The following is a 17,743-nucleotide window of genomic DNA, read 5'->3' on the forward strand; positions in this document are numbered from 1 at the left end:
CAAATGAGTCATCTCGTAAAGATTTCTGAAAACTCCTGGATACTTGCTTTTCGTCGTGTTTTAAGTATGTTGAGTATTTACCCAGAGGTCATCTTTCCAGGGGGTATCCTGTTAAAAATTTATAATCATTATTCCACAGATATTCTTAAAACAGTGAAGGGCTATTTTTTCTATAACTTTGCTTTGCTGATTTGTAAACTGCCCAAGAGATATTAACCTGTTTACTATTAATGATTTTATTGCCTAGGTTATTTCAGCAAGTGTGTGTGTGTGTGTGTGTGTGTGTATGCGCGCGCGTGTGCACTTGTGTGTATGTGTGTGCGTTAACAAATCAAGAGTGAACATACACAGAAGTTGGTTACTTCTCAGAAATACAATTATAGTTACTCTTCCCTCGTAGTTTCTAAGTAGCTATTAATTGACTAATCTATATATTCAATAATTTGACTCCCTACTTCTCTAAAGAAGCAAAAAAAGTATTTTAAGTATAAGATAATTAAAGTTTTATTACTTATAACAAAATGGAATTAATTTTAAGTACAGAGTCTCACTGGAAAAAAAGGTAACAAATAATTACTAGTACATAGAGTCTACCAAACTGAAATTTCATTGCCTTTAGTGCTACTAGCATCTACCAAGGTGACTTGCATATATAGTGCTAATTAAAATTAGTACATTCTTCATGCTTTTTGATTTTTCTATGTCTCCTTTGTGGAAGCGTCACTTCTTACTTCTTATATTTGCCTTTGTTAATTATACACTAATGTTTGCACCAGGCAATAGATGAACATATTTTGCTCAGAGCCTAAATCTCTGATTCCTTAAAAAAAAAAAACTGTTCCATTCTTTATTTCAATTTAATTCTTTTCATTTAACATGAGTCCAGAGTACACTCTGAGACACTTTATATCTCCAATCAGAAAAGTTCAATTAAGACTTAATGACCTAAGGACATCCTTTATTTAAAAAAAAAAACCTCATATGACAATAAATAATAGCTACATATCTGGACCGTTTGCTCTGCAGATTGTGTGATAGTTTCTTGGTGTGCATTACTTCCAGTCATTATAATGTAAGAGATATTACTTAGCCAATATTACTAAAGACAAAACTGAAGCTTTAGAGCTTAGTAAATTGACCAAGGACAATGCCAGAGGTGCTGGATCAATATTTAGACATAAATGTGTCTGATTTCAAATTCTGGCCTTTTACCTGATACAAGATCTTAATTGAGAGTACAGAGGTGCCACAGGCTTATATGCTACCTCCTGTTCTTTACCTTCCCAGACTGAAGAAAGAAACTCTAACCAAATCTTTTCCAGTCTCATCCACATTGGCAGATACAGGGACGTTTCTCTGGTTCACAGGGTTACAAATCAGTATATTATTCCACTGGTAATTTTCCTTGCTTTGACTTCTGGCAGAAGTGCTCTCTCGAGCAAGAGCCAATGTTTTTCTCTAATGACTTAGAAGGAAGGTAGCCTGAGGCTATCCTGAGAGTTGCAATTCTATTTATCATCTTTTCCTTTGTTCCATGGATGATATCCAACATGCAGCTTTGACTGGCCTCATGGGGAGAGAAATGTTGATTGTTTCCAGTCTATAAAGAATAATGCTGTTAACAAGATTTGACTCTTCTCTAAAATTATTAATGCATGCTAAACAATTCTAAAAGTATATGCATATTTATTAAAACTTTTTTCTTGCACCAAGGAAATAAAACCCTGTTAAAACGTAGTTAAAATTGAATGTAGAAAATAGTAGAAATAACACATGCTAACGATGCTAAGAAATTCTATTGCTAAGAAAGCTTTAAAACATGTAATTAAGAACTTGCAAACAGGGCTGGAGCAATAGCACAGCAGGTAGGGCATTTGCATTGCACGAGGCTGACCTGAGTTCGATTCCCAGCATCCCATATGGTCCCCTGAACACCGCCAGGAGGGATGCCTGAGTGCAGAGCCAGGAGGAACCCCTGTGCATTGCCAGGTGTGACCCAAAAAACAAATAAGTAAATAAATGAATAAATAAATAAATAAATAAAATAAGAACTTGCAAACAGGAAACAACATATCCTTTCAGTAGGAATAAAGAAATCTGAAATAAGACCAAGAGTCAAACACCCAGCTTGGGCGTTAGAACCTGAATGTGCTCAGGGAAATAGAATTCTTGGAAGTATCCAGCATATTAGTTCCTACAGAGATTATAGGTAATTTTTTCTTTAAAAAAAAAGTTCTTTTTATTAAGACAGAAATAAGATGAGCAATTGCTTTAGCCTCGCCTCGCCTTTCTTCCTTACTTTGTGCCTTTTCTCCTCTTTGTCAGGTTTCTGGCTAACACCACTTTCAGAGGGCTCAGTGGTTCCATCAGAGTAAAAGGCTCCACGATCATCAGCTCAGAAAATAATTTTTTCATCTGGAATCTACAACATGATCCCATGGGACAGCCTATGTGGACCCGCTTGGGCAGCTGGCAAGGAGGAAAGATTGTCATGAACTATGGAATATGGCCAGAGCAGGCCCAGAGGCACAAAACCCACTTCCAGCACCCAAGCAAGCTGCACTTGAGAGTGGTTACATTGATAGAACATCCATTTGTCTTCACACGGGAGGTTGATGATGAAGGTTTGTGCCCTGCTGGCCAACTCTGTCTAGACCCCATGACTAATGACTCTTCCATATTGGACAGCCTTTTTAGCAGTCTCCATAGCAGTAATGACACTGTGCCCATCCAATTCAAGAAGTGTTGCTATGGATATTGCATTGATCTGCTGGAAAAGTTGGCCGAAGACATGGACTTTGACTTTGACCTCTATATTGTTGGAGATGGAAAGTACGGCGCTTGGAAAAATGGTCATTGGACTGGGCTGGTCGGTGATCTCCTGAGTGGATCTGCTCACATGGCAGTCACTTCCTTCAGCATTAATACTGCACGAAGTCAGGTGATAGATTTCACCAGTCCTTTCTTCTCCACAAGCTTGGGCATCTTAGTGAGGACCCGAGACACAGCAGCTCCCATTGGAGCCTTCATGTGGCCACTCCACTGGACAATGTGGCTGGGGATTTTTGTGGCTCTGCATATCACTGCCATCTTCCTCACTCTCTATGAATGGAAGAGCCCCTTTGGTATGACTCCCAAGGGCCGGAATAGAAGTAAAGTCTTTTCCTTCTCATCAGCCTTGAATGTCTGTTATGCCCTCCTGTTTGGTAGAACAGCAGCCATTAAACCCCCAAAGTGCTGGACTGGAAGGTTTCTAATGAACCTTTGGGCCATTTTCTGTATGTTTTGCCTTTCCACATACACGGCTAACTTGGCTGCTGTCATGGTAGGTGAGAAGATCTATGAAGAGCTTTCTGGAATACATGACCCTAAGGTAATCTTTCTTTTTTATTCTAGCGTGTATTTTGATTATCTATTATAACTCAGTATGTTGTATCTTATGTTGTAGTACGTCTTTATTCTTGCCTCTAACAGAACAATATGTTCTGTCATACTTAAAATAAATGCACTTTGCTATAACAGGATTTTTGACATCTCAGGTGTTTGAGATGAGAGTACAATTCAAAGAATCAGAAAGAGCAATTGATGGATAAGAATATATGATGATGAGACAAGTTTATACATGGCATTTAAAAAGTGCTATTTTGGACACCCAGCTCAAATCCAAACTGTATTTCAAATATAGAGCTAGAACTCAGGCATGAGATTGAAGCTAGTAGGAATCCTGGGTGGAAAAGTGACACTGTATTAAAGCCCTTGAGTAGTATCATAAGAGGAGAAATGTTGAAGAAAAGCAACAGGTATAATCAAGTCGCAAGATATTGGCATATCTTGGGCAAAAAGAAGAAAAGATGATAAGAAGATAAAGGTGCCCTGTGGCAAAATCATGCAAACCTTTGAATGCCACACTGCAGACTAAAATTTGCCTTTCTGAGATGAATATTAACAACATCCCACCTATCGTGCCTCACTTCTTCCCAGATCTTAGGCTCACAAGGAACTAGTTCAAATCATGAGAATTAGAATGAGGATGTATGTGTGTGTGTATGTGCACATGTGTGTCTATGTGTGTACTTAATTTCTGATGAAAATGGGGGTTTTTGGTTTGCCCATTTTAGCAATATTCAAATTTCATTTTCCATATTCATTTTCCATATTCACTTGATGCTATTTTGTTTCTGGTGCTTGAAAACATTGTTTACAATGTAAGTATTATTCCTGTGGAAGTTTCTGATCTCCTGAAGGTCTACTGGGATATTCTGTTTTATGCTCTATGGGAGAGGGGGAAATCTAAATCTAAGTGAGAGGTGATAAAGATGGAGCATTTGTTACAACCTGGACGCTTCAACACTCAATTTTGCATTTTTTTGTTTTCTTGAGTCACCTCACATACTCATGTCATCCAGGCTTCCATCTAGTCATAATTTTCTTGTATGTTTAAATTAATGCTCTTAATTACCTCCTTTCTCTCATCTCAAGCCCTTCTTTAGTCATCTTGGGATAATTTCCCCATGTTTCCGTTATAATGGTGTCCTTCAAACTTTAGCAATAACAATTCCAAGACTTCCTAGAAGCATTATTTAAGAAAATATCTCCTATAAATTCATATACTGAGTGCTTAGATTCCATCTAACCACCCCTAACCTGAAAAAGGGACTCCTAAGATTTCTTTCTTTACTTTCCTTAAAATTACTTCTCTATAACATATTTTACTTCATACTAACATTTTCTTTTTGTGAAAGTCATTTTTGCCTAAATTTTTATGTTTACTAGATCAATTTTACATAACTAGATCAATTTCATCATCTAGGTACCACATACAAAAGATTCCTAAATGAAATATATTTGTATGAAACTCTTGTCTTTAAAAGTAGTTTTTAAAAAATCTGTATTTATACACGGTCCATCAGTTGAGTGCTGACTACAACATTATCTATAATTGAGATCTCAGATAACTGAGTAATAGCACCCTTTTGCTTCTTGGTTATCATTGTTTAGCCTGCTGGCTATACATTTTGCACAATTAATAGCATTATTAAGAGTTAGTGCGTAAACATTTGATCACCATTTCAGAGTTGAGATTCACTAGCTTCAACCAACTACTTTGAGTCAGAATAAAACTTAATTGCAAAAGGCTATGTAGGAATTTACGATTCACTCCTGTTGCAGTCAGGGCAGGACAGAATACTATTTTTCTAATGGGGGTTGGAGAGAAGAAATAATCTTGTTGCTGGCTGCTCCTACAGATAACCCCAAGGGAGAAAGACTGACCTGCTGTGCAAATGAAATTGAAGATGGTTCTCTACTCTCACTTAGCTGAACTACTTTTGCCAGAGTAATTTATTTTACACTATAAGTAATATATGTAGCTTCTCACAGCCTCCCACCAACTCTTCTGGGAAGCAAGTGCCATGCTTCAAAGCAGGTAGGCTCTTGAAGCATAAAACCATGAAAGCAAGAATTTATGACTGATCTATTTAATAGAGCTTATCTGGGAATTTCTCTGACATAAAACTAGCACTATTCATTATAGGCAATGCAGAAAATAGAGAAAAGTAGACAGATGGAAGCAGGCACCCATTACCTCATTATCTGAAGTCATTTCTTTTTGGCATTTTGGGATGATGGACAGGTGGACAGAAACTGTAATGTTATTTTTATTCAATGATGTTTTCATCTGAGTCTGTGATCTAAGAAATAGTCATAATGTTCTTAGGACCTTCTAGCCGTTGACATCTGATCTGAGATATTAGACAAGGTAAGAAAATCACTTCTTAAACTATAAAGCATATCCAAATATAGAGCTCCACTTCTCATCAGGATGGATTGGCTGGATGAAAGGATAATCATTCAAAACAGGCTGTTTGTTGGTTTTAATGGACTTTCTGTGTTTGTTTTCCAGTTTCTTACCTAAAATGCTCTCTTTACTTTGGCATTTTGTCTCTAACATCTGTATGTTTAAAAGTGTCTTAGTGAATAGGAAACTAATATCATTTTTATATAGGCAAATGATGCTGCTTTAGAGAAATATTCCAGGTAGATATTCAAGTAAATACAAAAATTTAAATAGACCTGCTGTGAAAGCAAGAGCAAACTTTAACCAGAAATATTAAGGTAAATGACACATGCACTCACTTGCTACTAGGAAATGATAAGTATTTCCTCAAATAATAAAAAAACCTTTATTGATATTCATATAACCGCATGTGCCTGACTAATAAAATATATGATTTCTATAATAAAATCTGATCTTGGGGAAAGGAGGGCTGTCAAAATGCCAAGACAAACAAGACACTGAAAATGAAGTTTGAAGTGAAGGGAAAGAAAATGAAACTACATCTAACCTTCATTTATTTTTTCATTCACAAAATGTCAGCAACTTGTTTTCCAAACTCCATGCTGAATGGCCGAAAATTTAGCGGTGAACAAAACAGACCTGGTCCTTGCAACATGGACTTTAATAGAAATACATGACATTAATCAAGGGAGTAAATAATTCAGCTAATTATAGGCATTGCCTATACCATGAGAAATTACTCTAAAGGAAAATGTAGCAGAATCTAAGAGGCTCATTGGAGATCTGATTTGAATGGAAAATCAGAGAAGGACCCCACACACACCTTGTGCAAAGAAACCTTACCAAAATTTGAAGGACATGAGTGAGTAAGCTAGCCAGAAATGGGAGGTCTGCTAGAAAAGAAATTAGCACAGTGACATGACTGCATGTGAAGAAGCTCCAGGACTAGAGGGAAAGATGCATCCATGATTTCTACACCATGAGCTATACAATCAGAAAGCCAGGAAAAATGAAAGAACAGAATAAGTAAGCCAGGAAGCTAGTTCAGTGGTCCAGCATGTGCTTTATGAGAGTGAGAGTTTGTGTTCCTTTCCAGGTACCAAACAAAAAAAACCCAACAAACCAGAATAGGAAAAGTAACAAGGCATGTTTAAATTAATAGTCTAGAGAGAAAATTTCTCAAAAGAAAAATTTAAAAAACCTAAGAAACGCTGTAGTTTAGAACTGCTCTTCCCACAGATTTTCTGCACATCTAGATGGAGAAAGATGGCAGGAATGACATGCCATTCAGTTTCACAACAAAATTTTATAATGGATCTGCTAGATGTGCTATACAAAAAAATTATTAAAAGACAATTTTAATAAACAAAGTATAGAAGATGGTTTGAATAAGAGCACAAAATGGAGAAAAGTGTTTTCAAAAATAGTTTTTGGGAAAACTAGATTGCAAAGAATAAAACTGGATTACTATCTCACATCCTGCACAAAATTTAACTCAGTGGGTGAAAGATTTGCATAATAACCCCCAAAATGTAAAATACTTTGAAGAAAATATAAGTAAAATATTCCATGATACTGACTTCCATGAAAATCAAAGTAAGCAAATATGATTACATCAAACAAAAACGCTTCTATACAGCAAATGAAACAATTAATAAAATGAAAAGACATCCTACTGAGTAGGAGAAAAAATATTTACATATCATACATTTTATATTGCATTAATAGCCAAGGTATATAAAAAACTCAGAAAATTCAATCACAAGAAAACAACTCCATTAAAAAATACAATGGAGATGATGGAGAGATAGGAAAAGGCATTTACCTTATATACATCCTATCCCCAGTTAAATCCCCAACATTTTATATGGTCTTACTGAGCACAGAGTAAAGTCTAACCCCCTACCATTAAAAAAAAATAGAAGGATTAAATACATACTTTGTCAAAGAAGGCAAGCAAACATCTGGTTAGATTACCAGGGAAATGTAAAGTAAATGCATAATTGTGAGAATAGCCTACATCAAAAAGACTAGAAGCAAAAAGAGATGCCTCCAGACCCCGCACCAGGCTGAATCTCAGATCCAGGGCACCCCAGAGGGGGGCAGGTGAGTCTCTCCACCCACTCAAGCAGATCTCCAACGGTCAAAAACCTCTATAACCCAGTCACTGCTACACTCACGGCTGGATTCTACAGCCTCAGATGAACTTCATCTATGAATGAATCTGTTGAAGAACTTAGATATGTGAGTTTTGTGACCCAAATCTCTAGGCTCCCATGGAGTCAGGGATGGGTGATATCTATTTCCTTATCCCCCTGTTCTTCTGGGAGCCTAAAAGTCACGCCCATGTGTCCTCCACATCGACTTCCACACCCATGAACTGTCTCTGGCACCAAATAAGCTTATTACCACGATGATCCAGAGACTCATACATAAATCTCAAAAGAGATCAATGAGCTGCAGTGATGCTTCTGGACTCCATAGTCACCATCCAGTTAAAAATTTAACCCCAGCTGTATCACCCTATTAAAAATTTAGAAATCCTGGAGTGACAAATCATATTCTACATCACTGATATACCAGAAGTAACACATCATATTGAATGGGATGTAAAGTAGAAGGCAACCGATATCAATTAAGAAAATTTTAACACACAAGGCTTAACATGTAATGTCTTAGTAATCTCTTATTCAAGAGCTTAATGGCTCTAGGGTGTGACACAACAATCTTCACATGCTTTCTTTTAAGGAAATCGTTTTTGATCATTTTAATCATCACTGTCACTGTATATCAACTGTATATCACTGTCACTGTCATCCCTTTGCTCATCCATTTGCTCGAGTGGGCACCATCAACATCTCCATTGTGAGACTTATTGTTTCTGTTTTTAACATATCAAATACACCACAGGTAGCTTGCCAGGCTCTGCCTTGCAGGTAAGATACTCTCAGTAGTTTGCTGAGCTCTCCGAGAGGGGCAGAGGAATCGAACCCGGGTCGGCCACATGCAAGGCAAAGGTCCTACCCGCTGTGCATCACTCCAGCCCATTATTTAGGTTCTGCTATTGGGGCAGGTTTGAGTGGTGGATGGGAAAGTAGGAAATAATTATGGTGGTGGGATTTGTGTTGGAATATTGAATGCAGTAAGTCACTGTGAACAATTTTATAAAAATAAAATAAAATAACAGCAACAACAAAAAGACTAGAAGCAAAAAGGTATAGAGATAAAAAGGAATCCTCATACAGATGGGTAATTCAAACTAGTTCAGCTATTTATATAGTATGAAGACCTCTCAAACTATTTGATAAAGATCTACAATATAATCCAGCAATGGATACCAGAAAATTATATATGTGTATATATGTATATATATATCTCCACATACATAATAAAGTAGTACTCAATTACTTTTTTAAAAGATAAAAATCTTACCTTTTTAGCAAAAATTTTACTGATGCTAAGTGAAATGAGTCAGGAGAAAGATGAATATCAGATGACTTTTAAAATTTTATTTTAGGCATTGTGGTGTACAATACTGTTACTGATAGAATTTTATGCATAGCACAATCTAGCACCACACCCCCCCTCCCAAGAATCCTCTTCCATCTGCCATTGTCCTGGTGCTCATCCCAAGTCACCTTTTCTTTCCCTCCACTGTGGTAAGCTTCCTATTCAAGATCAAGCTTTCTACTCAAGACCAGTTCTTAGTTTCTGTTGCCTTTTGTTGTTATTCCCCTGTATGAAAGATTGCGGAATCTCTTGCCCCCACACCTAGCTGTCTTCACCGGGTCCCTTGGAGTGGGTGGGTTGAGTTTCCCTCCCCGCCCCAAACAGAGCCCCGGCAGCCAAAGACCTCTGGAACCCAGCCACAGCGATGCTCAAGGCCACTCTCCACATGTTCGAACGAGCCTCACACATGAAGGAACCGGCAGAAGAACCCAGGTGTGCGGGACCTGGGGCCTGCTGAGATCTCCAAGCCTGCTCAGATCGGGACTGGGCCTCTTCCACCCAGATCCCCCATTTCTTCAGTAGATAGGCGGTCACACCCAGAAACTGCCCCGGTGCCATGTAATCCCATCAACAGCCAATATCCAAAGACTATAAAACCAAGCTCCCAGAAGAGAGCAACGTAGAGTCTCTTATAGCCTAGTTCTCCCTCTCAGAGAACCTGGTAAGCGACCGAGAGTTTCCTGCCCATATGGGAGAGCCTAGTAATCTCCCCATGGCATATTCATATGTCAAAACCAGTAACAATGATGGGTTTCATTCCCTGATCCTGAAAGAGCTTCCCAATGTGGCACCATTGGGAAGGACGAGTAAAGAGAGGCTTCTAAAATCTCAGGGCTAGGACGAATGGAGACATTACTGAGACCGCTTGAGAAAATTGACCATCAATGGGATGATGATGATGATGATGATGATGATGATGATATCATTCCATGTCTTCTCCTCTTCTTTTGATTATCTTCACTTAGCATGATCTTCTCTAGTTCCATCTACATAACAGCAAAATGTAAAATTTCCTCTTTTCTTTAGGCTGAGCAGTGTTCCATTGTGTATGAGTTCCACAGTTTCTTTATCCAGTCATCTGATTTTGGACACTTGGGTTGTTTCCAGATCTTGGCTACTGTGAATAGTGCTGCAATGAACAAGTGCAATATTTTTCTGAATATTGTTTGGGGGTCCTTGAGATATAAGCCAAGATGTGGTCATATGGAAGCTCAATTTCTAGTGTTTTGAGAAGTGTCCATATTGTTTCCCTAAAAGGCTGGACCAGTGAGCCCGGATAGCTCAGTCAGTAGAGCATAAAAGGCTGGACCAGTCAACTTCCCCACCAGTAGTGAATAAGGGTCCCTCTTTTCCCATATCCATGCCAACACTGTTTGTTTTTTCCTTATGATGAGTGCCCAGTCTCACTGATGTGAAATGATATCTCATTGTTGTTTGATTTTCACTTTCCTGGCAATAAGTTGTCGCGCGCCGCTTCGTCCAGCGAAGAAACACGCAACTCGGAGATCCTTTTGGCTGCGATTTATTTAGGAACTTTCTCATGCGTTAGAGAAGAAATCAGGAACGGGGACGTGGAGTAAGGAGGAAAAGGGGACGCATGAGGGAGAACCGACTAGCTAGGTGACTTCCCCCCTTATATACTTCTCCCTGCCTGTTTGCCCTCAAGTGTCTGCAGCTGATAAACCAGCCATAACTTGTGAGCGTGACAAGACATCCTGATTCCCCATCAGGTGTTGTTCACGAAGCACGGTGCAACCAACAAGAAACAGGTGTTCACGAAGCACGGTTCCATGGAGGCTCTCCACAATAAGTGATATATAGCATCTTTTCATTTACCTTTGGCCATTTATATGTCTTTTTTAAGGAAGTTTCTGTTTATCTCGATCTCCCATTTTTGGTGAGGTTGTTTGTTTTATTTCTTGTACATTTCTACCAGTGCTTTGTTAATCTTATATATTATCTTTATCATATGAGCGGTAGGCGAATATTCCCTCCCAGTCTGTCTGTCTGTGGGTCATCTTTTTATTCTAGCCATTATTTGTTTTGAAGTGCAGAAGCTTCATAGTATGGTGTAGTCTCATTTGTTTACTTTGCTTCCATTTTCTTGGCCAAATGCATCGAATCATTGAAGATACTTCTTGTATCAATGTCATGGAATATTCTACCTATTTTTTCCTCAATATAATTTATGGATTCATGACATATATCAAGATCTTTAATCCATTTTTATTTGACTTTTGTGTTTGATATAAGGAAAGAGTCTAAATTCATTTCATTTTTTTCATGTGACTGACTGGTTACCCCAACACCATTTGTTGAAGAAGCTTTCTTTGCTTTACTTCATATTTTTTGCCCCAATATCAAAGATTAACTATCCATAGACCCAAAAATCTGCCTTTGGACTCTCAATTCTATTCCATTGGTCTGAGGGTATCTCATTATTCCAGTAATATACTGTTTTGATTACTATAACTTTATGGTGCAGTTTGAAATTGGGAAAAAGAAGCCTCCCATCTTCTTTCTCCCTAATATTGCTTTAGCTATTTGAGGGGCTGTTTGGCTGGAGCGATAGCACAGCGGGTAGGGCTTTTGCCTTGCATGAGGCTGACCTGGGTTTCATTCCTCCATCCCTCTAGGAGAGCTCGGCAAGCTACCGAGAGTATCTCGCCCTAATGGTGGAGCCTGGCAAGCTACCCATGGCATATTCAATATACCAAAAACAGTAACAACAAGTCTTACAATGGAGATGTTACTGGTGCCCGCTCGCACAAATCGATGAGCCATGGGATGACAGTGATACAGTGATTTAGGGAGCTGTTATTATTTCATATAAATTCTAACAATGTTTGATCTTGTCGTTTTAAAAAATAATGTCATGGAGTTCTCACCCTTTCTGTCGTGGTCCCAGCAGCCTCCATGCCTGACTTCCTCTATATAAACCACATTCCTCTATATAAGCCCCACATTCCTTAAGTAGCTCTAGACATCAGTTCTCACACTATTAAGTTATACTTCCTGTCACTAGGTGACAATGGGCAGGAAAGAAAAAGAGAAACTCCAGCCTAATCTCTCAGACTGCTGGTGTGATGCTGGTGGTGTGTGTGTATGGGTGGGGGGGGGGGCTAACTACAAAGATTTGCCCTCAGCATGGCATGAGCATCATCGTAAACCCAATGGGAAATATGCATAGAAGCCCACCAAGTTCAGTGAGTGAAAATAGTAACACAAGCTTCAACTAATCAGCTCTGCAAGTTCCAAGAGAATTTATTTTATTGTCACCAGAGTGAGGATTTTTAATGAGTGCAAAGAAATGACACAGGTTTGTCAGCAAAGCATATGAAAGTATGAGCCCAAATGAGGAAACTCAGAAATGATAGAACTGAAGGGTGAGGAAGGTGATACTAAAGTCTCAGTAAATCTCAGGTTTGCCTTGAGACAGAAATCATAAACAAGAATTTCCCAGTGATGGGAATGGAAAGGGAGTGCAGCAGGTAGGGCACTTGTCTTCAACACAGCCAACCCAGGTTCGATCACTGGCACCCCAGTGATTCCTATGATTCCTGTGAGCCGACAGGAGTAAGTCCTGAGTACATTGGGTGTAGTCTCAAAACTAAATAAATAATAATAATAATAATAATAATAATTTCTCAGAGTTGAGTAAAATAGCAACCAGAGCCCAAAAGTCCCAAAGAGTCCCAGCAAAAATAAACTCAATAAAAAAAACTCCAAGACACAATGCACTTTGAATGATGAAAACCAAAGACAAAGGCAGAATATTGAAAGCAGTAAGATCAAAAAAAGAATTTACATGCAAATGAAAGCCCATAAGACTCACAGCATATCTATCAAATGAGACTCTCTGAGCCATAAGAGAATAGAGGAATATTGTACAGAAACTCAATGAAATAAACATCTCATAGAGAATACACTATCCAGCTTGATTATCATTCAGATTTGAAGGAACTATACAGAGCTTCATGGACAATTTAGGGAATCCTTAGCCTTGAAACTAGTTTTGCAAGTGTTAAAGAAGATTCTTTAAAAAGAATCTTCTTGTCTTTAAAAAGACAAGACAAACTTTTAAAAAAAATTTTATTAGTAAATCACTGTGAAGTACAGTTACAAACTTATGAACTTTCATGTTTGCATTTCATTTATATCCCTCCACCAGTGCCCATTCTCTTTCACCAATGTTCCCAGTATCTCTCCCACCACCCCCACCCCAACCCCCACCACCCCACCCTGCCTCTCCATTTTGTTCTCTCTCCTGTTGGATGTTGTAGTTTGCAATAGAGGTATTGAGTGGCCATCATGTTCGGTCTATAGTCCACTTTCAGCAAGCAGCTTTCAACCCAAGTGGGTCCTCCCAACATTCTCTACTAGGTGTTCCCTTCTCTATCTCAGCTGCCTTTCCCCCCAGCATGTGAGGCCAGTTTCCACACTGTGGGGCAGACCTCCTGGTTCTTATCTCTACTACTCTTGGGTGTTAGTCTCCCATTCTGCTACTTTATATTCTACAGATGAGTACGATCTTTCTATGTCTGTCTCTTTCTTTCTGACTCATTTCACTCAACATGATACTTTCCATGTTGATCCACTTATATGCAAATTTCATGACTTCATCTTTTCTAACAGCTGCATAGTATTCCATTGTGTAAATGTACCAAAGTGGTTTTTTTTTTTGGCTTTTTGGGTCACACCCGGCGATGCACAGGGGTTACTCCTGGCTCTGCACTCAGGAATTACTCCTGGCGGTGCTCAGGGATATGGGATGCTGGGAATTGAACCCGGGTAGTCGTGTGCAAGGCAAACGCCCTACCCACTGTGCTATTGCTCCAGCCCTGTACCAAAGTTTCTTTAACCAGTCATCTGTTCTCGGGCACTCGGGTTTTTTCCAAATTGTGGCTATTTTAAACAGTGCTGCAATGAACATAGAAATGCAAATGTCATTTCTACTAAACCTTTTTGCCTCTCCAGGATATATTCCCAGGAATGGTATTGCTGGATCAAATGGAAGCTCAATTTCTAACTTTTTGAGAATTGTCCATATTGTTTTCCAAAAGGGCTGAAGAAGTCAGCATTCCCACCAGCAGTGAAGAAGAGTCCCTTTCTCTTCACATCTACGCCAACACTGACTGCTTTTGTTTGTTTGGATGTAGGCCAGTCTCTGTGGTGTGAGATGGTATCTCATTGTTGTTTTGATCTGCATCTCTCTGATGATTAGTGATGTCGAGCATTTTCTCATGTGCCTCTCAGCCATTCAGATTTCTTCTTTGGGGAAGTTGCTGTTCATTTCATCACCCCATTTTTTGATTGGGTTGGCAGTTTTCTTCTTGTAGAGTTCAACCAGTGCCTTGTATATCCTTGATATCAACCCCTTATCAGACGGGTATTGGGTAAATATCCTTTCCCATTCTGTAGGCTGTCTTTGTACTTTGGTCACTGTATTTTTTGAGGTGCAGAAGCTTCTTAGTTTAAGGTAGTCCCATTTATTTATTTTCATTTGCTTGGCCAGTGGTGTGTCAGTTTTGAAGATACTATTGACTACAATGTCGTGGAGGGTTTTGCCGACCTTGTCTTCAATGTACCTTATGGATTCTGGTCTGATGTTGAGGTCTTTAATTCATTTTGATCTAACTTTTGTATATGGTGATAGGTGGAGATCTGAGTCCATTTTTTTTTTTTGCATATATAGCTGTCCAGTTTTGCCAGCACAATTTGTTAAACATGCTTTCCTTGCTCCACTTCACATTTCTTGTTCCCTTATCAAAGATTAGATGATCATATATTTGGGGTGGTGTGTCAGAATATTCAATCCTGTTCCATTGGTCTACAGCTCTGCCTTTGTTCCAGTACCATGCTGTTTTAATTACTACCATTTTTCAGTAGAGTTTGAAGTTGGGCAGGTTGATTCCTCCCATTTTCTTTTTCTCAAGAATTGATTTTGCTATTCATGGGGGCTTATTGTCCCATATGAATTTCAAGTGTTCCATTTCTTTGAAGAGTGTCAAGGGTATCTTTATAGGGATCACATTAAATTTGGACCTGGGATTTTCATTTTGGGAAGACTTTTGATACAGCTTCAATTTCCTTGATATTAATAGGACTATTCAGGTATTCCTGGTCTTCTTGGTTCAGTCTTGGGAGATTGTAGGAATCCAGGAATTTATCCATTTATTCTAGGTTCTCTTGTTTTGTAGCATACAGTTTTTCAAAGTAGTCTCTAATAATCTTTTGAATTTCTTTGGTTTCTGTTATGATGTCCCCCTTTTCATTTCTGATTCTGCTTATAAGGGTTCTCTCTCTCTCTTTCTTTGTGAGTCTAGCTAATGGTTTATCCATCTTGTTTACTTTCTCGAAGAACCAGCTCTTGGTTTCACTGATCTTTCAGATTGTCTTTTGGTTTTCTATGTCGTTGATTTCTGCCCTAAGTTTTATTATCTCTTTTCTTCTGCCTTGTTTGGGCTCCTTTTGTTGGTCCTTTTCTAAAATCTTAAACTGTGGAGTCAAGTTATTTATGGGGGATCTTTCTTCCTTCCTGAGGAATGCTTGCAGAGCTATAAATTTTCCCCTTAACACAACTTTAGCTGCGTCCCACAGGTTCTGGTAGTTCGTGTCTTCATTCTCATTTGTTTCCAGGTACATTTCGATTTCTTCCTTGATTTCTTTCCTGACCCACTCATTGTTCAACATAGAGTTGTTTAATTTCCAGGTATTTTATTTAGTTTTCTGCACCTGTGTGTGATTAACTTCTATCTTCAGTGCATCATGGTCTGAAAAGATAGCTGATACAATGTCTATCTTCCTGATTCTGTTGAGGTATGTTGTGTGGCCCAGCACATGGTCTATTATGGAATATGTTCCATGTGCACTGGAAAAGAATGCGTATTCCCTTTTTTGGGGATATATAGCCCTGTATAGATCTATTAGCCCTCTCTCTTCCATTTCTTCCTTCAAAGCCAATATTTCCTTGGTGGGTTTTAATCTTCTTGATCTATCCAGGGGTAATAGGGCAGTGTTGAAGTCTCCAATTACTATTGTGTTGCTCTAGATGTCCTTTTTAAGTTCTGTTAGCAGTTGTTGTAGGAATTGTTGTTGTTTGGTTCCTCATTGGGTACATACACGTTTAGGAGTGTGATTTCTTCCTGCTGTACATATCTCTTGATTAATAAAAAATGGCCTTCCCTATCCTTTCTAATCTTTTTCAACCTGAAATCTATGGTGTCCAATACTAATACAGACAGCCCAGCTTTTTTTTTTTTTTTTGCTTTTCTTTCTTTTTTTTTTTTTATTGAATCACCAAGTGGAGGGTTACAAAGTTCTCAGGATTATGTCAGTTATACAATATTCAAACACCCTTCCCTTCACCAGTGCCCATCTTCCGTCACCAACCCCCCCAGTATATCTGCCGCCCCCTCCCACCTCCCTAGTCCCCACCCTTGTACGTGATAAGTTTCACTTCATTTACGCTTATCTCGATTACATTCCATGTTTCAACACACAACTCACTACCGTTGCTGGGGTTTCCCCCCAAAAAGAAAAAGACAGTCCTATTGCCAATGAGGCATTTGATAGTTCTCCATTGCTAAGAATAGAGAGATATTAAGTCCTGCTGTTTGTTACATAACTTTTCTTTTTCCCCCTTGCCCCGCGCCACCGAGTTCACGCCTGTTTAGTAATCGCCACGCTGTCTGACAAAGGGAAAAAAACCGAAGAGGATGATTATTTCCCGTCATCAGCCCAGCTTTTTTGAGAGAGTTGTTTGCTTGCAGGATTGTTTTCCATCCTTTGACTTTGAGTCTGTGTTTGTTCTGGTTATTCAGATGCGATTCTTGCAGGCAGCAAAATGTTGGGTTCAGTCTCTGAATCCATTTTGCCACTCTGTGTCTCTTAATTGGTGAATTTAGACCATTGACATTAAGAGAGATTATTGTTATGGGATTTTGCGCCATCTTTCTGTACGGGTTTGTTGTGCTTGTAGGGGTTCTCCTTGTCTTACAATAGCCCCTTTTGTCCTTCTTTTAGGTTTGGTTTTGAGTCTATGAAGTTCCTGAGCTGTTGTTTATCCCAAAAATAGTGTATCATTCCTTCGAGTTTGAATGAGAGTTTAGCCGGATAAAGTATTCTTGGTGAAGCGTTCATTTCATTGAGTTTTTTCACTATATCCCACTATTGCCTTTGGGCTTGGAGGGTTTCCTCTGATAGGCCTGCTGTGAATCTAAGGGGTGCTCCTTTTTATGCGATTTCCTTCTTCGACCTTGCTGCTTGCAGTATAGTGTCTCTATCCATTACATCCATCATTCTAACTATGATATGTCTTGGGGTTTTTCTGTTAGCGTCTCTTTTAGCTGGCACCCTTTGGGCGCCTTGAATCTGGATGCCTGCATTCTCCAGCTCTGGGAACTTTTCAGCAATGATTTGTTTGACTGTGGCTTT

General features: G+C 38.9%; 1 protein-coding gene across 1 annotated transcript in view; it reads left to right on the forward strand.

Annotated features, from left to right (window-relative positions):
* Positions 1-17,743, forward strand: part of GRIN3A (glutamate ionotropic receptor NMDA type subunit 3A) — a 207,569-nt gene that overhangs the window by 74,895 nt on the left and 114,931 nt on the right. Inside the window, exon 3 of the mRNA XM_004600274.2 lies at positions 2,326-3,373. Within this exon, the coding sequence (XP_004600331.1) occupies positions 2,326-3,373 (1,048 nt within the window). The remainder of the gene's footprint in view (positions 1-2,325; positions 3,374-17,743) is intronic.

Source organism: Sorex araneus, chromosome 1 (genome assembly GCF_027595985.1).
Source record: "Sorex araneus isolate mSorAra2 chromosome 1, mSorAra2.pri, whole genome shotgun sequence".
In the NCBI taxonomy this organism is placed as follows: Eukaryota; Metazoa; Chordata; class Mammalia; order Eulipotyphla; family Soricidae; genus Sorex; species Sorex araneus.